Source organism: Patagioenas fasciata, chromosome 20 (assembly GCF_037038585.1).
Source record: "Patagioenas fasciata isolate bPatFas1 chromosome 20, bPatFas1.hap1, whole genome shotgun sequence".
NCBI lineage: Eukaryota > Metazoa > Chordata > Aves > Columbiformes > Columbidae > Patagioenas > Patagioenas fasciata.
The window spans coordinates 4,432,397-4,457,023 of NC_092539.1; the positions used below are offsets into that span (position 1 = coordinate 4,432,397).

The 24,627-nt window shown below is 49.8% G+C and overlaps 2 protein-coding genes across 5 annotated transcripts in view; one reads left to right on the forward strand and one right to left on the reverse strand.

The window, feature by feature from the left end:
• The window catches only part of PAPPA (pappalysin 1), a 179,971-nt gene extending 173,136 nt beyond the window's left edge, over positions 1–6,835 (forward strand). Inside the window, exons 22-24 of one of the 3 annotated variants that reach the window (XM_065853865.2) lie at positions 483–586; positions 1,002–1,084; positions 1,204–6,835. In XM_065853865.2, coding sequence (XP_065709937.1) covers positions 483–586; positions 1,002–1,059 — 162 coding nt within the window. In that variant the 3' untranslated portion in view covers positions 1,060–1,084; positions 1,204–6,835. Of the gene's footprint in view, positions 1–482 lie in introns of all 3 variants that reach the window. The other 2 variants (XM_065853864.2, XM_065853866.2) reach the window with 2 other exon arrangements.
• Positions 6,836–14,434: 7,599 nt separating this feature from the next.
• ASTN2 (astrotactin 2) overlaps positions 14,435–24,627 on the reverse strand; it is a 312,197-nt gene continuing 302,004 nt past the window's right edge. The window contains exons 21-23 of one of the 2 annotated variants that reach the window (XM_065853591.2): positions 23,512–23,612; positions 22,144–22,327; positions 14,435–15,332 (exon numbers count right to left, since the gene is read on the reverse strand). In XM_065853591.2, the coding sequence (XP_065709663.1) occupies positions 15,095–15,332; positions 22,144–22,327; positions 23,512–23,612 (523 nt within the window). In that variant the 3' untranslated portion in view covers positions 14,435–15,094. The other variant, XM_071817431.1, reaches the window with a different exon arrangement.

Sequence of the window (24,627 nt, forward strand, 5' to 3'; positions counted from 1 at the left end):
GTCCAGCCTGGCCTGGGATGTCTCCAGGGATGGTTCATCCACCATCTCTCTGGCCAACCCGAGCCAAGCTCCAACCACTCTTAGCATTTTTATTTTTTTCTCATGTCCAGCCTGAATGTCCTCTCTTTCATTTTAAAACCAACACCCCTGTTCTGTTGTAACAGGCCCTGCTAAAAGGTCTGTCCCCGTCTTTCTTGTAGTTAAATGCATGAATGGCTGTGTTCCTGTGCCTAATGTGAAGTATCTGCTGACCAGTAACTGCATGAGTTGAACAGGCTCTTCTTTACACTTTTCACAGCCTCTCATGGACAGGTAGCTCACCTGAGGTGTCAGCGCACAACCAGCACAGAAAAACAAAACAAACCACAGGTGAAAGCTGCAGCTGATCTCCGAAGACATCACTCCAGAGGTCTTGTTTGTTCTTATGGTGCTGTAGGTGCATTCTGTCCTTCACGTCTTTGTGTCTTTTGTTTCTTCCCCAGGTTACTCCCTTCCCTATGTCCTGTGACCTACAAGGAGAGTGTGCTTGCCGGGACCCCAACGCCCAAGAGCACAACCAGAAGGACCTCCGTGGCTTCAGTCTTGGGTAATGCCGAGCGACGTGGAATGGAGTACCACACTGCTCAAGGCAGGCTAGGAGAGACACCACATCCCTTTTGGTATCGTTTTTAACATTTAGCTGCTCAACTGGATGGCATTTCTGCACCAGAGACCCTTAGAATTCAACCAGTCTGCCTTTAATTTTTGTCCAAGGAGAACTCAAAGTAGGGGTTTATGTATTAACTATATCTTACATAGTGATGACAAGAAACAAACAACCAAGAGTCAAGTTGAGAAGACTTTCGTGTATCAAAACAGCATGTTATGCCCACCTAATTTGAACAGTTCATATCTAGATTCAAGGCGAGAAACAAGCTATTTATGTATACATATTTATAGAAATAAGTAGAGAAAGAGAGAAAGAGTGAGAGATCAACGCAAAAACACTTTCCCCTCTCCAGCACTCACAACTCAGACCGTTCATGGAAGAGGCTGTGCTCTTGGAGGACTCCAAGCTGAGCCTTTTCTGATGCTGAATGCCAAGGTATTGCATGCTCGGGGCACTGAGGTTGGGGTGGGATCTCCACAGGGCTGTGCCTCTTGGCAAGTGACTTGCCAGACGCCCAGCCAGCACGAGACGTGGGATGTATCTGCTCCTCACAGGAACGCTACTTCCCAGCCAGGGAGCTCAGCAGACTGCAGTGGCCTTTCTGTACGGCTCCTGCTTCTCCCCCTGCCCTCGAAAAGCCAACAGAAAGCCCCCCTTGTAGCCTGCCTGCAAGCTGCAGGGCCGTTTCTGTGGGCAGGTGGGCCCATGGTGGAGTCAGTGACTCTAAGGACTGGCATCGAGGAACGTGGATGATTGCTTCTGAGGAGCAGAGAGGGTAACTCGCGCCCACATTTGTCATTTGAGCATGTCTGCTGCTGCTACTCCTGCTGCTATGTCCCATACAACTAGTTTCTTTACTATGTCAGGACAGGGTGAAAAACAACCCCATGCAACCAAACAGTCTGCCTTAAAGCTTATCTACAACCTGCCTTTCAAACCCTCTGGTCTCTTCCTCAGCATTGGGGCAAGAAAACAGGACACCAGCCAGCTAAAGGAATCTGCTTTCTGGTCTCCACCCAGCCAAGTGGTTCTCTAGACCTTCTCCACCTGCCTTCCATGGTGGTCTATATCTAACAATTGCTTCATGCTCCTGTTTTCTCAGGAGAAGGGGAGAAGAGAAGGCAGCACATGCTATGGGGAAAGGACCGCAGGAGACAGTATTAGAATTTTGGCCATATTTGTCAGTATTAAGCTGCCAGGCCAGTGAGTCAGATACTTTTGATAGACCAGGAGCTTAGCTGCTTGTAATCTTCCAGAAGGAAGGGCATTAGCTGCAGCAGACCTCATACTTCCCTGTTGTATAATATAGTTCCATCCTCCTGTTTCAACCCAGGGGAGCACATGTTGTGCCAGACACTTGGGAACTCATTTCGTCGTAGGGTTTGAGTCACTTGAGGTGCCCAGTGCATCTAGTGTTGCTGCTACAACCCATCCTATGTAAATCCCAGTGTGGCTTGGGCTTGTCTTCTGCTGATTCAGGCTCCTGCTCTAAGAACACACATCTGAAAGAGCATCCATCCAAGTGTTGAGTCTGTCTTGGGACTCTCCTGACTTGTACAATCTACTGGGTACAGATAAGTTGGAAAAATTTCTTTCCTACTCCTGTTTGATTGAATGTTTAGGCACTGGAGAAGGGCAGAAAGGTAAATGGGGGCAGGGAGGGGTTCATTTAGTTCATGGAGATGGATATAAAAATGGATAGGAGAACTAGAAATGGCAAACTGACAAAGTTGTGGGTGCGAGGAGCCAGGCTCTTGTCACCCACTGTTGGGGTTGTTCCTCTTGGAATAAACCAGAGATGAATCTCAAGAGCTGAAATGTAGAGGTCTGAAGAGGTGATTGTCATAAGAAGGTGAGGAGCTCTCGGTTGGGAATCTTCTAGTTGTTCCTTGAGAAGGCCTGGCCATGTGAGCTGTGGGGATGGACAGGAAAGCGAGGTGCAAGCGGGATCAGGGCTCCTTCCATGGAGTGAGGCTAAACGTCCTCAGTGTAGAGAGCAGTGGCAAACCTTCCACTTTTGCCCCTTGCCACCTAATTAACAACAGAAGTAAACAAATGTGAAAAGGTTGCTTCCTTCTGGTCCCTTCATCCTCCCCTTTTGTGTTGGCAGTTTGTTCATGTGCCATCCAGCCCATTGGAAGAGCTCACAACCTCAACAGCCTTTGGGACTGCTGATGCATCATGTCGTCAATGCCTGAGGCATCTTGACATGATCTGCCCGCTCCATCCCACCGGTGTTTCACCCTAGCAGGAGCCTCAGCTCAGGTCCTGCGTGCATCCTGATGGCAGTTCAGTTTGTAAAATCCCCTTCTCAGCACAGAGTAGATTTTCCATTTGCTTTTGCCACCGTGGACATTATCCAGGAGAGAGATCTGTACAAGCATTATTGCCACTCGCTGCTGTGGGTTTGCGGAAGCTCACGACCTGCTGAGCTCCTCTGCCCAGGCAGGGTAGCCTCTGCTCTCTGGGTTTGAGTCTTTCTCAGCTCTAGGGAGACCGTGGCCTCTTGCCAGCACAGCGTGACACCTCAGTGTCACTCCTGCAGCACAGGGGTGACCCAACTCCTATTCCCAGGGGCAGGCTTTCCTTGCTGCTATTTGATTTGTTTTTTCCAATTGCCATGTTGGTACTGTCCAGCTCCTCCAACAGGGCTGACAGAACCAGGAGCAGAAGAAGTGCTGCTCTGAATAATGTTAAATCCAATAGCTTTTTTTTTTCTCTGTTGGGCAAAGATTGCTTTGGGGCAAAGCTTTGCCCTCCTCATTTCAGGTACTGGACTGTGCTCCCAGGGGGTGTGGAGAAGGGGGCTCTGGGGCATGATCACCTGCCCAGCTCCTGTCCCCTGTGCCCCCACCCTGGGGCAAGGCCACCCCTCCACTGTAAGAGCCTTGGATGCCCAGTAGAGTCCCTAGGAAAGACTGTGATGGCCATCGGGTGAGAGGTGAGCAAGACATTACTCACCACCTCCACTCACCGAGCCGATAGTGTAGGACATCAACCAAGAACCTTGGGGGAACAGGAGAAGGTGCTTATGGTGATGAAATTTAGCTGCTCATAAAGTTCAGGTCACATTAGTGCCAAGATCTTCTCTGTCACAGACAGTGAGCCAAGGCTGTACCCTACCTGGGGCCACCACCAGCTGGTGGCCACGGCCAACAGAAGGGAAAGCTGGAGCAGGAAGCGGTGAATGGTGCGTGGTGGGGTGGGAAACTCCGATCAGCTGCTACCCCTCTCCCTCCTCACCCTTTCGCAGATGGGCTGAGCTGGTGTCCTCCTGCTTTTCTTGCATCTTCTGCTGTGCCCCCCACCCCCAGGCTGAGAAAGGAGGATGGCACCAGAGGACTCTTGGAGTCGGGTTCCAGCTACCTCCCTTACGGTTTCGGTGTCACTTGGTTGTAACTGTCGGTTTGTTCTAGGTTTTACCTGTGTTTAAGAAAAAGAAAAAACAAAGAAAAAAGAAAAAAAAAAAGAAAAAAAAAAAGAAGGAAAAAAAGAAAGCCCAATAGCCAACAAGAGTTTCTTGCTGTAACTGATTCAAGTGGGGAAAAAAATAACAAGTGAGGCTTTACAGAGAGGAAGAAAAGAAAAAAAAAAAAAAGAAAAAACCAGAAAAATAAGGAGAAAAGAAAACCCGCATAATCCAAATCCAAGAAGAGCGAAGCCTGTTTTTGTGTGCTTGAAAGGAAAACACTGCCAGCTAAGTAGAGAGCTAGATACGTAAGTGTAGATTTCCCTAGAAGTACCGTGAGGTTTTATAACATTGTCTGGTTTTGTTTTCCTTGCGCTTTGTGATAAGTCCAGGAATTACGGTTAAGGTATTTTTTTCCCTGATATATTGTTGTTTGTGCAGGAGGGAGGGGGGAGGGGTGGAGTTTATTATTTTTTTTTTCCAGATTATTTTTTTAAAGTGTTTATTTGTGCTTATTTTTTATGTTATCCGACTGTACATATGCATTTAACCAGTATTTCACTGTGCTCTAATTACTGCACTCGGAAGCACTGCACAGTCTGAATCCCGAGAGGCTGGAGTGATGTGGGGAAGGAGGGATCTGCTCCAGGAGCAGATGGGTGATTCCTGGCAGCGGGAAGCGGGTGCCCAACATCCCCTTCCCGACATTTCCATTCCAGACCAAGCTAGAATTGGCGATGGGGTGAAGGCTGGGATGCTCAAAGGGGGTTTCCAAGTTGTCCATTTGGCCTTTGAACTTCTTTTTTGATGCTGTAGAAATTCCCAGCCTTTCGGTAGCGTCTTACCCTCCCCTGCCCAATGCCTGGATGCCCCAGTGAGAGTTAATGGGCATGTTGGCATCACTGGGAAAGGAATGTCTGCATGGCTTAGACACGCTCTGGGTATCTTCATGGTTGTGGGCCCCATTTTGGTCTCAGTGGTGCAACTGAGATGATTTGCTTTGCTTATCTTCCATGTCATCTGGGGAAAGCCAGGGGACAAGGAGGCACCGGTACCTCCAGCTGACCTCATGTGTTAGGCATGCTGGAGCCCTGGGGACAGTCCCCCTTCCCACTGGAGGACCTTGACCACAGAGTTCAATTGGGACATGACCAAAACATCAGCAAGAGCAGGTCCAGGTGGCTTAAGATGTATTTCCTTGGAGCTACGGTCAATTTGGGCGATAGGGGTTTGGTGTTGGGCTGTTCCTGCCACCCACAGAGCTGGTGTTCAAAACCCCGGTTGTTTTAGTGGGAGCAAAGTGGGGCATCAAGTTCTGTTTCTGTCTTAGTTTGGCAAACTGAATTTTCCCCTTTTTGCCTGATCTATACATCCAAGATTCAATAAGACTAATAGTCGCTTCCTCTGAGGCCAGAAACAAGACCCTGCGTTGGCTTCAGGTGTCAAATAAGGAGTCTTGGTGCTACACGTTGGTGGTGTTTGTCCTGTTAGATGGAGATGCGGAGCTAATGAGTCCAAGTTGTCTTTGGTTCCCATTCTGCTTTGGTTTTGGTGTTTAGTTTTGTTTTGGGTTTTTTTCATTCATTCATTCGGTGAGGCCACAATTCAGCCACCAGTTTCCATCTTCTGAGTGCGAAGAACCAGGGCTTTAACGAAAACATTTCACCAGCAATTCAAGAGGGAATTGGAACCATTGCGGAGTTTGCATTGTACGGCCTCTGTAATTACTTACCTGTCTGCAGATGAGAGGCTGAATTTTGCTCCCATCAAGTCAACAAGGGTTTTTGTTGTTGTTGTTGACTTCACTGGGAGCAGGATTGAGCCATACTATATATATAAATATATATAAATATATATATGATATATATATAATATTATATGTGTAATATTATATATATATATCAGTGTAATATTTACAAATAAAACTGTGATCTCGTCTAGAGAAAAATGTATTCATATTACCAACTGCTCTTCCATATTTATGTATCATATTGTATCTTTTATTATTGTTATAATTATTATGATTATTATGGTTATTATTATTATTATGGAATCTTTCTTGGCACCTTTTGGAAGCCACGTCAACCAATACTCCAATGAAGTGCTGAGGATCTATTTTCACAAGAATTCTACTGGTCTACTGTATAAAAGAAAAAAAAGAAAAAAAAAAGAAACAAGCAAAATACAGTTCAACCCTTAATTCTGTACCTCACGCCTGTACGTTTGCTGCTCCGATTTTGGGTTTTATTTTGCGTTCGTTTGTTTTTAACGGATCTAATTTAAGTCTCCAAGCAATATATAAAGATGTAAATAGTAAAGCTTATTTATTAAGATTGTCATCTTTTTTAATTTATATTTACACAGTTGTTCATCTAATTTATTTTTTTTTCAATACAGTTTTTAACAGTTGTCCTTTTTTTTGGTTCATGAGGTTTTTTTAAATCATTTTCACAGAATTTCTTTATACAGGTTTTTCTCTTTCATTTAATAAACAACAACTTCCTCTGGTCTTTCAAAAACAGGTCATGTTTCACTCAAAAAAAAGTTATGTCAGATTCATCAGAAATATTTTGCCATTGTTGATTCCTATACCCTAAAGTTCTATATTATATAAATATATAAAACCTTGTATGCTTAAATATTTAACTGTGTGATTTTGTATATATCTTCATACACATGCTCACACACATATGAGGGTTAATGTCCCCAGATGTTGGGAGAACAGAGAATCAGAAACACAAACAATATAAGCTTGTATTAAAGAGTTCTGAACTGGATCACTTGCTTTTCCCGCGTCTCTTTGCTTTCGGTCGAGCATCACCGGTACCCTGGGGGGGTGAGCGCAGCTGCAGGGTCCCACATCTGGCTGCACAGCTGTATGGGCCACCCTGTCCATGTGCTCCCGCTGAGCTCCAGCGCTTCGGTATTGGGCAGGGGTTTGAAAATCGCGGTGTTTTGGCACAGCACTGATGGGAGAGGGCTGCGGTGGGTGTGGGGAGGATGGAACCACGTGTCAGCCCAGGAGCCCATTTCACAGAATCGCAGAATGTCAGGGACTGGAAGGGACCTGGAAAGCTCATCCATTGCAATCCCCACGCCGGAGCAGGAACACCCAGCTGAGGTTCCACAGGAAGGTGTCCAGGCGGGTTTGAATGTCTGCAGAGGAGGAGACTCCACAACCTCCCTGGGCAGCCTGGTCCAGTGTTCCGTCACCTTCACTGGGAAGAAGTTTCTTCTCGTATTTAAGTGGAACCTCCTGCGTTCGAGTTTGTACCCACTGCCCCTTGTCTTATCATTGGCTGTCACAAAGAAAAGCCTGGCTCCATCCTTGTGACACTCACCCTTTACATACTTATTAATGAGGTCACCCCTCAGTCTCCTCTTCTCCAAGATAAAGAGCCCCAGCTCCCTCAGGCTTTCTTCATAAGGGAGGTGCAGTGAGTTTGGTTCTGCTCAGTTGGTTCAAGCCCCACTGCAGTGGTGCCCAGTTTAAGGTTTTGGTGTCAGATCTGCGTGCAAATTTGAAGGCAGGATGTCTCTATTTTAATTTTTTTTTAATTATCCGTGGTCTCTGCTCACCCACTCCATCACATGCAAAATATGGTCATCCAGAAAACGAGTCCCAACAGAAATTTGCCTTGACTCAGGCATATTACCTAAGAGGGAAGGAAGGCTGAAAATGAACTACGTGCAGCCACGGAGCTGAACGTGCCATGTACAAAGCCTTTGGATACACAAGAAAACATGCAATTAGAGATAAGTCAGTTTCTAACGGTCAAGAGATAACAGCTTGCAGCTCCCCCATGTCAGACCAAGCCCTGGAAGGTATATCATGATCTGGTGCTGATAAAGCCATGTGCCCAGCATGCACACAGACACATACATAGAGCGTTACAGCCCATTCTGGTCCTGACCCCTGCTCAGAGCTGGCTCATCTGGAATGTAGACACATCCTCCTCCTCCTGGAGAATGAGGCTCTGCAACCCAATAACAGCACTTCGATTGGCACTGAGATAGATCCATTTCAGTTGTGTGCCCACAGGCATGCACAGGTCCAAAAGGACTCAAACTACAGGGCTGCTGGTTCTTGCTAATGTGTGAAATAACCTGAATCAGCTGAATAAATTGTTGGTCCTTCAACACCAGAAGTGTGGCTTTTTGTTGCCATAGTAGGTGTTTGTGGAGAGGAGGCTGGGCTGGAGGAGCTGCAGCTCCAGCCAAGGGCAGCTTCCCTGGGCAATTAGGGCGATGGCCATTAATGGGCAAAGTCCTTTGGCCCCATTATGGCCCAGTAGCTTTGCAGATTGTCCTCCCGCTGAGGCTTTGCCCCAACTTGATCCCAGCAGTGCTGGTCCTGCCACACTGCCCCACTTTGCCAGTGCCCCCCCCCAGCTCCATTGCTGCTCCAGTGGGAGCCCCACACCGGGGAGCAGGACCCAGTCGGCTCTGAGCCCCCACGACAGGCAAGGAAAGGGACTTTATGCTGTGGTACTGAGAAATCTGTATGGATTCAGCTTCCAAATGCGAATTGATTCAGCACTGACAGCTCCAAACGTTGAGGATGCAGAAGCAGTCAGGACAGGTGCCATTTAGCCCTGACACTTATTGACCCCTGATCCTCAAGAGAGTCATTTTTAACCCAGTTAACTCCCAGACTCACTAATGATTGAACTCCCCAGGAAAGCCGTGATAAGACACAGAGACTGGGAGCATGGGCAGGGGACAAGGAAGGGGCAATGGCACAGGAGTGTTAAATACCAGCTGTGCTTTCCCGGTTACACATTTCCCTTTGCAGTCAGCCTTGGGCTGTAATGCCAGCTCCATTTGCCATCCTGATATATTATAGTTGTAGTACTGGCTAGTACCTTGTTCTCCTTTAAAAGTATTGCAGTAATACCATGGTGCACAAACAGCCTGTGGATTGACCAATAACTTAATTCCACACCACACAATCCATGGGATGTTTGGGGCCAATAGACTGAAGGATGAAAGCAAGTTATTTTTTTCTTAAAAATAATAGAGTAAAAGTAACAAAACAAAAATACCAAACATTTGAACTGTCAAAATCCACTGCAGTACATTGAGCAGGGGAGAAAGAGACAGAGAGAGCATGAGCGAGAGCAAATCATTGCGTTCTATACCAGCCTCGTCTATGGTCAATGCATTATTAATAGGGTCTATGCATGTCACAGACAGCCCTATCAATAGAACATACTGTAGATAAAAAGGCCCATAAACAATGTATTAAATGATTTGTGTCTATAGCAATATACAAATCAATTGGCTGTGCGTTGAACTATCTATTATGCATTAAAAGGGATTTTAAGATGGGAGCAACCCATAAAGCCAGTGAACAGCGGGCACTTGCGAGGCTGCGCTCTACTCAGCTCTGCTCCCCCCACACATGCACGATCAATGGAAATGCACAGTCAAAACAACAGTTTCTAGGTCCAATTTATGTGTCTGTCTGGAATTTGATTGTTAAAGACCGGGAGAGGGGAAGAAAAACCCAATCAATATATTCATTGAACAAGGTCTAGAGCCACTGTCCTGCCAGATGGCAACAGGGTTTGTGGCCACCAGAACACGTTAAATATGGCAGGTTTAACAACTCAGCCCCATAACAATAGTGTGGGTCACCTCACTGTGCTGTGAAAAGCTCAGGGAGCCTCATGACACACTCAAAGTCACCCAGACTGGGCCACCAGCATCTCCAAGAGGCCCATGTGCTGAAGTGGCTGGGAGGCACTTGGGACACCAGATGCTGTTCCTGTGGGCTGCATTAAATCAAAAGGAGCTGACTGCATTAATTATATATGAAAGCTGGGGAAATTGCTCAAAGTCTTCTCCCAGCTGAAAGCCACAGTTTCTCAAACAAGTATGGCATTGGTAATTGTGGTAATGGGAAAATGAAGCTGTTAGCAACTTTGAATAATTTGGGCAAAGAGGCACAGAGGCTTAAAAAAAGCTTCTGTGGAAAGACTAGAATATAAAGGAAAATACTCTCTAATATAAAAGAAAACTTCTTTCCATGTAAGCAAGCGCATCTGAAGATCAAATGAACTTTCAGGTCCATACATATACACACACACACAGAGAAGCAAACCCTTTGTGGTCCAGCACTGTCCTCACCTGGGATTTTCCAGCCCACTTCCTCAGTTTTTCACTTTCTAACATGCACACCTGGGAGCTGGAGAAAAGTCAGCAGTTCCCGGGCCAGAATTCTCCTTTTTTGCTGCTTATTGACTACTGCAACACTGCAACGACCCCATTATCCCTCTGCCTTGAATTGGAATAACTGCTGCCTACATCATTCACGTCATCAATTGGCCTAAATTCTCTGATAAAATGCAGCCAAAGGGCCACTGGGAGAGGTAGAGAGGCCAAGCGTGCTTATAAAAACACAAAACCAACCAAACAAAAGCAGGAACCTTTCCCTTTGCATCTTGCAGTGCACCAATTGATTCATGTTGGTGATGCTCAGCTTCTGGAGAGCTAATCCTGCCCATGGCCCAGCAGGTACAACATGCAGTTTGCATCCTCCCAGTATGATAAGACATGAGCTGCCCTGGCCACCAAGGCACCCATCCCATCACAGGGCATGGCCATGGCTGAGCATCAACGCTCCTGCAAGGCTTTGTGCATCCTCCTCAGGATGGAGAGGACCTGGGCTGCCCGTGCTGCACAGCCCTGGCTTTTTCCCCAGCCTCGACAAACCAAGCAAAAATTGTTTTAGAAGAACAGGAAAAGCAGAAAGCAAATAAATAAATAAAGCAGCAAACACAGCCCTTGAATCCCGAGGCCTTTGCCGTGGGAAGAAGCTGTCCCAAAGCCGCGTGTCACCCGCGGCACAGCAGCCCGAACAATCAGCTCCTCTGTGCACCGTGCCAGCTGCAGCGCAGCCGGGACGAGGGCGGGTGGGGGGACAATGGCTGTGGGGACAATGGGGATTGTTCAGGGCCCCTCTGCTCCTTGTGAGGGGGCAGCCCTGGGAGGCAACCTGTGGCTGTCACCAGCTCCCAGCTGCCAAACAAGTGGCAGATTTGGGGTGCCCTTAAGAAGGGCATGTGCCCAGCAGGATGTTCAAGTGATGCTGGAAGTGGCAGTGAATATATTTGTTAAAAGGAGGAGTGTGAACACGTGTATGGTGAAGACCAAGAGCCTCTGCAAAGAAACAGCCTCCTGGTGCTGAGTTGGAGTTTCTGGGGTGCTGGGGGTGCATGAGCAGTGGGGGTACGGCCAGGCTGTGCAGGGAGCAGTGAACACCATGCATACACCCGTGAGCACTGAAACCAACACACTTACCTGCACGAGCACCCACTGCAAGGGCACACAGAAGAGGCAGCTCCTTTTGACCTGAGCTCATCCTGAAGCTGGTGACTCCACCCAGGAGTCATTGATGCCAGGTGGATGCAAATGGATTAGGGTGATCTACTAAGCCTGGATAATGGCATCTTTTTTGCCCCCCTTCCCACACGCTTTTCATCTTTCATCCATCCCTCTGGTGCTCTCCCCACCCAGGACTGTCCCTGGGCCAACACAAAGTGGGGGTGTGGGTTGCCAAGAGGACCCAGATGCTGGGCAGGAGACATTTGCTTTGGAGCAAGGACCCCTTTTCCCAAAGGGAGCCAGAGGAATGGCTCCGTGTGTCTGTCTGTCTGTGTGCACACATGCTCGCTGTGGGGCACAGGTCCATCTGCCAGCATTGCTGGGCTGTGACTGCAACTGTTTATCTTGAAAGCTGGCGAGTTACATTCTCCAAAGTTTCCAGGGAGAAAATACAGACCCTTCCTTTCAGCTGCGTGACGGAGGATGCGTAACCTCGACGAATTCCTCGGTTTTGTTTGGCTTGGGTACAGTGCGCTGGGTAGCATCATGGCCAGAGGCTCTTCTGGCTTTGATCTGGGAGCTTGGTGCACTTCTTGACAGGTTCAGAGCTGTCAGACTTCACAGCCCATGAGTCTGGACCCTTAACACAGGTGTACACACCTCGCTCTGTACACAGACCCGTATGCAACAGCCAGACGCACCAAGGATATGATGCTCAGCTCTCCAGCAGCTGCCAAGGTACACAGCAAGAATTAAGCCCCCAGCGCCACACGGAGCCAGCAGGACAGCCAGCTTGTCCTTGCGCTGCTCCTGGTGTGTTCCCAGCAGAAGTGAGGGCTGCTGGAGTTGAAGGTCTCCTTTCCATCGCCATCTGCAACAAGCCGGCCCCATGCTGCGGGCTTTACCCTTTGCCCCCAGCTCTGCTGAAGGAGGCTGCAGGGAGGGGTGTTCCAGGGGCAAAAAATACCACTATGGGGAGCCCACTGTACCAGAGCAGAGAAAAACATCCTGAAGGGCATCCAGCCAGCCACGCTGCATTTCGGTTGGTGACTCCTATTCCTAACTCCTAGCACCACAATCAACATGGTCAGGAATCCCGCAAGTAGCATTAGCCCCATCACACCTACGATTGCCACCAGTCCCATCGGCGGCATTAGAGAAAACACCAGAAATTTGTCCGTCAGGTTGGTCAACATCAGCTCTCACCTTTGGTGAAACCACAGAGCTGCTCCACATCGTAGTGCACACTGTACTGCGCTTTCAAGAGAAATCAATCACCTCCGAACAAAAAACAAACAAGAACAAAATAAAACACCATGTTTCTAAAATTCAGGGTAAGGCACGGCTGTGGGCCAGAGCCTTGAGAAAACAATACGGCTTCAAAGCACCTGGAGGCACACCCAGCTCCGGCGCTGGCGTGCCACCAGCCTGTCCTGGTGTGCACCGTGTCCCACCTGGGGGACCTGTCCTGTCCCATGGGGCGATGGAGCCACCACTGGCTCTGCAGCCACTAGGAGAGGAGGATCAGTCCTGATCAATCTGCATCAGTGGCTCCAAAGAGAAGTTTGGGGTTTTTACTCCTCTAGCAGTGCATGTAGCGTGTCATGGCCAAACGTGACACAGGTGGCTCAGTGTAACACCGCAGTGGCAGAAACACCAGGCCAGGCACCGGCTGCGGCACCTGCACATGTGCATTTAAAGGGTTTTGCTGTGGTTTTGTTTTAGACAATAGGAAAGCTGAAAATATATTGCCTCACCTCTTCCTGCAGCAGCACCTCCTGTTTCCAGAGGTGTGAGATCTGCAGCTTGGGTCTGGCTGGTGCATGGGGGCCAAGCAAATACAAAGTCTACGTTCATCTGCAGCAAGTCAAGGCCATCTCCTTCATCCCCACAACCACAGGCAACACCGAACTCCATGGTCACCAGCCACCTCCGAAGGGCAAAGGGATGGCGAACAAGCAGCAGCAGTGCTGGGGATTGAGAGGTTTCAACACACGTGGCATCAAGGTCCCTCCCTGTACAAGCCTCGGTGACACAGTGGCCATAGCCCAGGTCCCTCAGTGTCACCGTCCTCTCCCTCTCCATCACAAAAAGGGATTTAGTTCAAAAATTGATACCACAGGCAACCCGCAATGCTTTGGTGCTTGCTCCACAGGCTGCTATGTCAGCGCAAAGTTGTCTGTGAACTCCAGCAGGACTCTGAACAGGTACTTGAGGTCTTCCCAACAAGCAACATCAATATGACTCAAGACAAATGAAAAGGTAAAACCAAAGCGGGGTCGGGGGGGAAAGAGCAGTTTGGGAGAAATTATCAGAATTATTTGAGTGGGTGCAAATCAGGCAAATAGGTTTAGCTCAAGAAGGAAAACAACTCTGGCTGAACTTCTTCCACATGAAATCCTGCACCTTTGTTTGGTTTCAAAACATTTTCGTTTTGAAACTCACCTCCTGTTTGTTTGCTTTTACGTTAAAGGGTTAAATAACCCAAAAAACTCAACAAAACTATTTGCTTTGGGCTGACTAAACTGATTCATTCAACCCACACTGTTCCCTTTTCCCCCTCCAGGTTCGTTGTTTTGCTTTAAAAAGAAAAAGCAATAGCCTTGGGCTGATCTGATTTTTGTTTTTTTTCCCCTTCTCACCCTCCTGCACTTTTTGGTTTGGCTACCAGGCTGAGAAATCCATTACCCACAGGAATCCTGGGCCAGCCTAACCCACATCTGACAGTAAAAGAAACCAGATTCTCCACGTCTTTTTTAGCCCTTGGCTTCCTTCTTGGGCTTTCCCACATGTCTCCAGCTCCCTCCGGGGCCAGTGTCCGAGCTGGGTGTTGGGGAGGGACAGGACCCTTTGCAAAGAGCCTGCACTTTCCCCTCCTCTCTGTGTGTCCAGCTCTCAGGGTCAGCACCCCCTTCCAGATGCAGCCCCTTGTCTCAGCCACATCCCAGCACAGGGACAACCGTTGGTGATGTCCTCTTCAGTCCTGAAACCTTACAGGCGCAGTGGTGAGATGGTGTTGGGAAGAACCACCAAGGAGGCAGTGAAGATGGAACTTAATATGAACCTTTAATGCACAGAACAAGCTGCCAGGAGCCTCGTGCCCCAAGGCTGCACCTGGAGCCGGTCGCTCGGCTCGGAGCGGTACAAACGCACGGCTCACCTGCAGCGTCCTCTCACCCGCCTGGCAACCCCAGGGGGCCATCACTGGCAGCGCCATGTCTACCAGCCACCTGTGCCACCTCGTCCTGGCGTCCTCAGCTGCCACAGCACCGGGGCCAGTGGCCCCACAGCTCCCGGTGGCAGGGCAGGCAGGGACGGGGTCACCCTGCGCCCAGCAGCTCCCCTCTGCTGGCCCTGGCCTCCAGCGGGTATCTCCTCCTCCCAGGGTTTTGGAGCGTGTAGTCCAGGAAATTCAGTAAGAAAAGATTAAAAAGGAGAAGCTTTTATACTGAGTCAAATTAGATAATTTCTCTTTTTTTTTTTCTTTTGAAAAATTAAAAAAAAAAAAGGAAAAGAAATTTAAGTCCAACTTGCTGATTTCTTATTTCTCTGCCGTCTGCATGAGAAAGTCCTGTTTGGCCTCGCTGTCCCCTTCCACCCCCTCCGAACACTCCCGACCCCGAACCCCACCAGCCACTCAGCACATCTTGAGTCCTTGACTCCTCGGAGTCCCTTGGCCTCCCGCAGCTCCAGGCCCGCACCTTCCCTCACCGCCCCTTGGACTCCCCGTACGTGTTGCGTAGCATGGAGACCATCTTCTCTTCGCACGTTACTTTGGTGTCCTTTAGGATGCTGTACCAGACCATGCCGGGAGGCCGGACCTCTTCGCTGCGGCAGAACAAGTAGGGCATGGTCTCGGTGCGGCTCTGGATGTAGGCACTGCGTAGCAGGGTGGAGCAGTGGCTGCTGACCTTCTCCAACCTCCTGAGGATCAGGTGTGCCTTCCTGGAGGGGACAGACAGACATAGAGACAGAGCAGGGTGGGCAATGCAAAGAGGAGACTAGGAACCAGGACTTCTGGGATCCACCACCAGCTCTGTCTTGTGACAAGAATGAACGAGACCTAAGACATTGTCCTTCCTGTTTCACATGGAGAGAAACTGTTTTGCCCAAACGTTCTGTGTGTAGATACTGATTGTCCCCCTGTACTGGGCACTGGTGAGGATGGGCCTTGAATCCTGGGATCAGTTTTGGGCTTCTCATGGGAAGAAAGTCCTTGAAGTGCTGCAGCAAGCTGAGAGAAGGGAACAGAGCTGGTGAGGGGCTGGAGCACAAGTGTTATGGGAGTGGCTGAGGGACCTGGGGGGTTCAGCTGGAGAACAGGAGCTGAGGGGAGACCTTCTGATCTCTGAACTGCCTGAAAGGAGCTTGGAGCCAGGGGGGTCGGGCTCTGCTCCCCAGGAACAAGCGTCCAGGAGCAGAGGAAACGGCCTCAAGTTGCACCAGAGGAGGCTGAGGTTGGATCTGGGGAACAATTTCTTCTCCAAAGGGCTGTGGGGCATTGGAACAGGCTGCCCAGGGCAGTGCTGGAGTCACCATTCCTGGAGGGGTTGAACAGACACGTAGATGAGGTTCTCAGGGACACGGGGTAGTGCCAGGGTTGGGTTATGGTTGGACTTGATCTTGCAGCTCTCTTCCAACCAAAATGATTCTGTGGTTCTATACTATCTCATGGCACCAGGTCAACGGGGCTGGAGGGACCTCAGGTCTGACTCATTAATGCAGCTCGGGTGCCCTGGGGACACTCTCTGCCCCTGGCTGGATGCTCATCACCACCATGTGCTCTGTCAGGCTCCAGCATACATGCTTGCCCCCCGCCCAGACCCTGGTGAGACTCCCACCACCCCACAGCTCCCAACTGATGAGCCCAGCCCTCCCTTTCCTGTTTTCTCAAGTCTCCAGGAGGCAAATGGCCCAAAAGGACTGACACTAGAATAGAGAGGAATAAAAGCACAACACATTAAGACAAAACAAAATAAACCCATAAGAAACTGAGAATCCCCTCATGGGAGTCTGCAAAGTGCTAAATCAAACAAAGGGAGGGGAAGAGGGTTTACTTCAGTGGTCTGAAAGTCTCAAGATCACAGATTATTTCCTCTCCCTCTGGTGTCAGAGGAAAGCTCTGGATTCGGGGCTCAGGGATTTCACAGTTCCTACAGGAATGTAAATTCCTGATAATGATATGTCAGGGGCAGCGCTGTCAGTCCAAGAGGCATAAACATGGGGATTATGTGATGATGAGAACTGAGCGGTGCCACAGCCCGGGCTGGGAGCTCCCGTTGGGGGAGCATCAGGAGACCGATACGGCCACAAACCCACAGGCACCCCAGGGACGGGACATCAGGGACGGGACAACAGGGACAGGCTGGCCAGAGCCACCCCAGTGTCAGAGCAGAGGGCAGAGACAGCAGCAGGACGACATCCCGGCATCACCAGCAGCTGCAGAGCTCTTGCTCCGGAGCGGGAAGGTGGAATGGAAGAGCAAAAGGAGGTGGCCCTTCTTGGACAGCACTATGTGGTACCCACATATCGATTTAATCTATAAAGATAAGCTTGACTAGGCAATTCGAGCCTCCTTAGCTGTACACACATGTATAATAATGATGTCCTGGGCTGAGCTGTGCCCAGCTCCGACAAAATACCCCTGCTCATGCAACTCTCCATGGCAGCCACCCGACCTTCTACAGCATCTGGTGCTCCCACCGCGCGTCTAGACCAGACACAGTGCCAAGAACAGGTCCTGCGCTGCTGGATGCCTGCGGCTGAGAGGTTATGAAATTCCACTATGGCATTAGATGCTTTCAGTAAAGACTGATTTATTAAAGCTAAGCTCAGCAGCAAATCAAAGGCTGTAATGACTGTCCCTACAGTTAACAAGCTTCAGCAAATCACAGTCACTGGTGCCGGATGGGACCAAAAGTGCCATTTCCTTGCTGGGATGAACCTGCCCTCATGAATATCTGTCTAACCTGTCCTTAGAGTCAAGAGCTGGCTTTCAGTGCTCACCCAGCCTAATGCTGAGAAATGGTTTCTTAACATCAGTGCTGATTCTCCCTTTATTTTTCCAGGGAAGACTGAGCAAGCGCAGGTTCCACCGTCAGCGCACGGGATGGACTTTTATGTGAGCTGAGAGTGCCTGGGAGGAGAGCATTTAGCCAGCATACCCTCCTCCTCAAAAATGATAACTACCATCTCTCTGAGGCCACAGCTACACAGTCACCCTTATTTATTGTAAATCACCTCTACTGCAAAAAGCAGATATTGTCCCTTCCACAGTTTCTCCCTGGCCATTTCCTTGTGCTGCTACAGGTGTCTGTGGGGCTGAACGCTGGGCTGACATGGGGAAGTTGTTCATTTGAAGGCCAACCAAGCAACCCCATGGGTTTGACCCCAGATTGGTTCCACTCCAGCTGGCCACAAGGCCTTTCTTGGCTACAACAAGAGGGGAGTGACAAGTGGCCATGGCCACCCCTCGAGCAAACCCCAGAGGTGGTAATCATGACTTGACCTTAACATAAGAAGAGGAATCCCCAGCACACACCTAAACATCTGCTAGCCAAGTTCTTCTCTTCCTCTCCTCCTTTCTCACCACTTCACCTTTCTTCTCCCCTCCATAGTTTTCTTCACCCACCTCTCACTTCTCCCTTCCACAACGTGCTCATTCCTTTGTCTTCATCTCCCTGGTCCTTCTCTGCCTTCCCATTCTCATTACTTCCTCCACCATACTTCCACGATCGTCTGGATTTTGCTAAAAAGCATCCCATTGTTGTTGCTTCTTGATCCACACTCAGGTCTCATCCAGGCCAAAATTCCTATGTGGGAGGAGCAACTCGAGGTAGCAAGAAGTCCAGGAGACAACCCACTCAGACCTGCTGATGTCTGCTGTGCTGTGCTCCTTGTGGAGCTGGTCCCCACACATCTGCTGTTTGTACAGCTGTGCTTGATGCAGTCGGTCCCAGGAAAAGTATCGATGTTGAAGGCTGGGATGCAGCACACGATGGTTGGCCCTACGAGGATGCTGAAAACACACTGCACTGTGGTCAAGGAGGAGACAGTGTGATGGGGAGGGAGGGAATCAGACCCCTCGCTTTTGGTGTCTGGTGCCAAAGCCCCGGTTTTGATGGGTTTCACCGCTTTGAGTCATTTATTTTAGTGGGGTAATGAAGTCATGTGTAAATGTTAGATTTAGCTTTCGGCTGTCAGCTGTTTCTTCTTTGAAAAAATAAGGAAAAAGAGAGACAGAGAGGGGGAGGGGAGGGGTGAGAAAGAGAGAGAAGCTTTCTGGTGAAGGCTGGGTAATAAATTACAGGAGCAGTTCTTGGGCTGCCAATTTAACACCATAAATCAAACCCTGGGTATTACCCAAGTGCTCCCTGCGGAGGGCTGTCGGGTCAGAACGACCACCTTTTCAAATACTGGAAATGAAATCTTCCTAAATGCTGACCAACCTCATCCCTGCCAGAAACAGTAATTTATTGCCTTATTAAAGGGTAGGAATTGGGAGAGGACGGCAGGGGAGCGAGCAAGGGGGGCGACTCTCATGGCTGCCTGTGGCCAGACCCTGAGCTCTCAGCTCCCAAAGGGATGAAGCAAACCTCCTCCTCCTCACCCCACAGCCCGTAGAGGGGGTGCCCCCACACTGGCGTGAGCCCCCACACCGGACCCGTGCCCACCACAGGGGCTGTTGTTTTAAGTTGGCGCCAGCCAGGGACCGATTCTGATCTCCACTTCAGTGATGGATTTAAGGGGTCACAGCCATAGTCATAAATGATGGAGAGGGGGATTTAAAAAGAGTGACGGCTCTACGCGGCTGCTTCCCGCTGAGGTACCGCGCGGTATGTCGGAGGAATGGAAAGGGGAGGGGTGGCTGCTGCCAGGGCACTTTGCAAGGGCTTGTGTGTCGATTGGTGACCCCAGGGTGAGGGAGTGAGGTGCAGTGATTGCGCAGGGCACAGAGCACCAAGGTCGCTGGTTGCCAGCCCCAGATCTGCAAGGATGTGCCCAAGAGCAGGAGACGTTACCTCCTGCTCTGCCCAGCCCTGGGGGTGCTGCCACAGGGACATCTGTCCCTCAGCTGCACAGGGGACAGCGATTACTCACCCTGATGGCTGGTGTGGGATTAAAGCACATCCAGAGCCAGCAAAACACTGCCCTGTCTCACTTGGGAGGAAGGTGGTGAAGGAGAATGAACCAGCAAAAAGAAGCAACGAAGAAATGATACCTGAGCTGGAGGGATGAGATTCCCAGGACTGGTGCAGGGAGAGAATGGCTGCCTGGCTGCTGTGTTCCCATATGGGGTGATTTTGTCATAAATTCAGATTTTTCCACTCTACTGAGAACTGACCTGGGTCTGTCAGACCCTCGTCTGAGAGGACAATGAGTCCGGGACTCGATGGCCTCTTATCACAGCCTCCCATCAGTACATTGCATTCCCCCTCGGTACCAGAAGGCAGCTGCTCTGGAGATGCTCTCCGTCTCCCGCGGCTGTCCCGGCCCCCTGCCTGGGCGACTGGCTTGAGCAAAGGAGAGGCTGCAAGCCCTGGGCTGCTGCCACATCCTGACCCCACTGCTGCTGGTACCCACAAGTAGGGGCACGGAAAGATTTTAACTTAATTATTCATCCCGCCTTCTTCTAAAAGCCAGGCTCTGTTAGTAGTGGTCATAAGAATTGTCCCGAAAATACAGTATGAGACAAAAACAGAGAAATCTCCCCGTCGCTGTGTCAGGAAGCATTCTTGCTGCACAGATCCAAAGGTCTGAATGCACAGTAGCGTTAAACCTTCACTGGTTTAGACAGATTCTTCTGTTTTGTTGGAAAGAATTGACTCTGTGAGATTCACTTGGTGTCTGTAAGAGGAACGGGGGGTGCAGGAAAGGGGTTGTTGTTGCTAAAGGAGACTTGCAGGATGAGGCACAGCCAGGTGCCAAGATGCTGCTGACCACAGAAAGTCCTGGTTTGGGGCCACCTATGAGCTAAGTTTTTAACGTCTTCTTAATGTAAACCGTCTGGTTGGGACATCTGGCTGTCAGTGTGTCTTCTCGCAAGCAGCTGTTTGCAGTAACCTGTGGCTTTCATGGAAACTGGGCTCACGAGGACTCCAGTGTGATGTATTTATTACATGGAGGCAATCAACTTCCCTCTTGTCACTCAGTTTTATGAGCGAACATTTACTGCGAATCTGAGGCTCATCTGATAAACATTTCAAGGTACGAAAATGAACGTCCCCCTGGGAAGGAGAACAGTCCGTCAATTAAAATCGTGTTACGAGATGGCCTCCCCTGGCACAGCCTGACTCTGCTGCTACGTCAGAGCCTCCGTTCCTGTCCAAGCTCCCTGCGAAGCCAGGCTGGACGCGGAGTTTCGCTCTTGTCGAGAGCCTGGCACCGGCTGCTGCGGCATTTAGAGATTCTTCCCCTTGGCTACAAGTCACGTAATTCTCAAGTAAGAACAGGGGCACACGAGCACTTCTAGGAGCTCATCTGGCTTGGCGAGGACAGCAGGCAGCAGCCAAATTGACTGCTGACTCCAGATGTAGCTTGGTGTACTCGGGCAATTTAAATGTCACCTTGCAAACCTCACGGCTCGCTGCAGGTATCAGGTTAGAGAGCATCCTTCAATAAGTGTGTTGGATCTCAATAATGGAGGAAATAAGGATGTGTAAGAGGAGGCTGATGGTTCCCAGGGATTTAGAGAGAGAGAAGCAATCGAAAAGGACAAACAAGTCTGCAGCGTCATCAAAGAGGGAGGAAGGATGAGAGTGGCTCTGTGCCGGAGGCGAAGGAACTACCAGAGAAACTACGACCAAGGTCATCTCTGTGGGAGGACAAGCCCCAGGCCAGCCTAGATTTCTGTCCAGGAGGGGCATAAAGTGTTGTGAGGAGCTCTCATGCTGGTATTATGGACAGATCCTCAGTCACAACCAACAAATAGACAGAAGCTGGGGGGAGAGAAAGAAAATCTGTTCCAGTTACTCATGGACCCTGTTCTCCACCTTCCTCTGCTCCAAATTCCCGGAGAACATGTTAGAGGAGGACACTGGATGAGCTATGTCTCTAAAAGCTCCAAAACAGGTCAAGGCTTTTTGAATCCTGTAAGAGATTTCAAGATATCTTGATGGATACGGCTACTTCTGAGCTTTTCAGGCTGTGTCCCCAGGGGCTGGGACACTGCCAGGACACTGCCAGCCCCCTGGATACAACGCAGCCCATTGATTTGTGACCTCTTAGAGTCTTCCCACCCCTCTGGCTGTACATTGGGGGTTTGCAAATGCAGTCCTTCTGGAAAAGTTGTTCTTTGTGCTCCCAGGAACAATCCTCTCCCAGCCCTCCCCAGAGCACAGTAGTATAGCAAAGAGAAAATATTTGTAGTATAAAGCTGTATATAGGTAGCAGATGAGGTGCTGTGCATTCGAAGGCATCCTTCACTATGTCCCAGGCCTAATTTACAACCTTTGCTCCTCACCCCCCACCTTTTCCAACACACTCAGCTCATCCGCAGCATCACCCACGTGGTTCACCCTGGTTGCTACATGTCCATTCATCCAAAGACAACCCAGCTGCTAGACATCCCATCAAGCATCCATCCAAAGACTGAGCAGGACCTGGTGGTCCTGGGGGACGGTAGGACAGCTTGGTGACCACCAAAAGGGGATTTCTCTCAGTGACAAGAAGGCAATGGGGTTCACTCCCACGTTTGCCAAGCAGAGGGGTGGCTCTGGGTGGTGGGGCAGGAGGAATGTGGGGAAGGGACAGGTACCTGGGGCCCAGCTCATCCTCACTGCGCCAGACGAAGTCTCCAAACTTCTCATAGTGTGAGTTGTAGTGGTGCTGGACGCGGAAGAGCATGGAAGCGGAGACCTCCATCAGCGTGTTATAGGCCGTCTGCTGCTCCTTCCCACTGGTGTAGCCGTTGTAGAGGTTGTAGATTTTGTCAGCTATCTCTGGAAAGGATCAAGGGACGGGATTAATGAAGAGCCAGAAGGTGCTAACGCAGGAGGAGGAGGAGCAAAGCCCTTGGCTGGGCTGGCAGGAGCAGCAGGACGGCTGCCAATCCCTCGGGGCTGCCTGGCGCTGGGTTTGGTGACCTGGGGAGCGTTTAGTGATTCTGCAGGCTGATCCTGCACCAACACTCCATAAGGGAACGGGAGGAGGAGAGGAGGGGGCTGCCAGCACTGGGGGATGCCGCCTTATTCTCCCAGGTAGGGCAGGCAAGCTCTTCCCTAAGTCACCAAAACAAAAGCAATTGCACAGCTATGATGCTAAAGGGTCAGAAGAACATAACATTGATAACAATATGGTGCTTGAGCCAGAAATACAGCACATGTCGCCGTGGGTATCGACTAGAGCAGCTCAGAGGTATTAAACAAGGGTGTGCAATCTCTGCTGTAGAAAAGTATCTCTTTTTGGAAACAAAAAAAATTAAAATCCCATTTCTTTCCTTTTTTTCTAGTCTGACACTTGCTCATTTTTCCTGGGAATGCTAAGCAATAACATGAAACAAAGCATTAATGAAAACTTTCTTCGGCATGCTTTCCAAAACAGAAGGCAAACGAGAAAGAAAACACGTAACTTGCCTTTCATTGAGAGGAATATTTTTAAATTTAAAAGCAGCAAAGCACTCTGGGCGTGAGAACAAATGGCATTGGTTTCAAAACTGGAACATGCCAATGTGCAGAAGTGGTTGGGTGTTTCTGTTTCAGAACCAAAGCATCTGCCACCAGCATCACTTTAAACACCCGGAGCCGACAGTGACCCACACGGCTCGCTGATCAGCACAGCCAGGGATGCTTCTCTCACTTCTGCAAGAAGAAATCGCTCTTTTTCCAAGGAATGTGTGTCAAACGCACGTTATCGGCTCCCAACAGCTTTGTGTGGGGATGGATGCACATGGAAGGACCATGGGAGCCACCAGCTCCCCACACAAGGGGACTTTACCACTGGACACTCTTGTAATCTGTCACCCCTCCCCAGATTAACGCCCCTGTGCCCATGGGTGAATTTACAGGAGCCTTCACCGGGTGAGAGGACGGACTGGAGGGGCTTGTAGGAGTACAATGAATATATGAAAAGCAAAATCAGCAGGAAATGTCTTCTGTTGTGGAAGACGCGGTGTCTGAACACTGACCTTCAGCCTTGCTGTCATCTACCAGTGGGCAGGCTGTCCGCAGGGTGACCGTGCTCAGCTCCGAGTGTCTCCCTCGCGTATCCACGGCATAGAGGGTAAATCTGGAAGGAAAGAAGGAAAAGGAAAAGAATGTCTTTATCCCTCAGTCCCACACCACCAGGTTGTTATGGGAACCGGCCTTCACCAGGGAAAGGAAAAAAGCGGTCCAGGCCATCGGTCAGTGCTAGCATCTCCAGGAGATGTGAGATGATCTCAGGCTTAGGAGAGCACCAGGGGAAGGGGCCGGGGGGACAGGTCACTGTGTCCCCGTCCTGTGTCTCCTCCCGCTGGGAGCCCTGCGGGGCTGCGCCCTGCATCTGCCTGACTGCAAAAGGATGCCAACATCCTCGGAGTTCTTTGCCAGGCACCGATGCAAACCTTATAACACTGTGGTGTTTGCAAGCCAGGCTGCTCTCTGGCCCTCCTGAGAGTGGAGCATTAATTCCTGCTGTAAAGCGGGCTCCGTGCTGACAAGTGACAGCTCGTACAAGTCCTGTGAATGGCCCTTGAGGTTGTTTTCTCCCTCATTTCCTCACCAGGGTGGGGTTGGTAAAAGGGTGGGAATGATAATTTCACACTTGAAGTTAATGGAGAGCATCTGACAATAAAATATGACTGGACGAAGCATTGAATAAACAGGCTGTGGCTGCATGGGATGTCCCAGGATGCTGAGCTCAAAGTCCTGGTCCGAATATCAAAGCTCCAAAATGAGAATGTTTCTTCGCAGCAGGGGTGACAATCTTCCATTCACCCTCCCAAAAGGCATCAGTTTGTATTTATTCACTCGGAGTCAGGCACAGAAATTCGAGCTGGCTTTGACAAAGTGCAGGAGCTGGCTTGTACCCCTTGGAGGTCTGAGATGGCCGGTGGTGGGGCACCCAGCTCCTGAGAAATAACACAGCCCCACTCCTTGTTGTATGGTAAAACCAAGCAGCTCTTGCAAGGGAGTGCAAAGAGTACCATAAAGGCAGCTGAAGCTTAAACAGGATTGAGACCTGAGGTGTGTTTACTTAAGGAATGGTCCTAGCTCCTCAGCATCCCTCCTGGGGACTGGAGCAATTCCTGTCCCCACACACA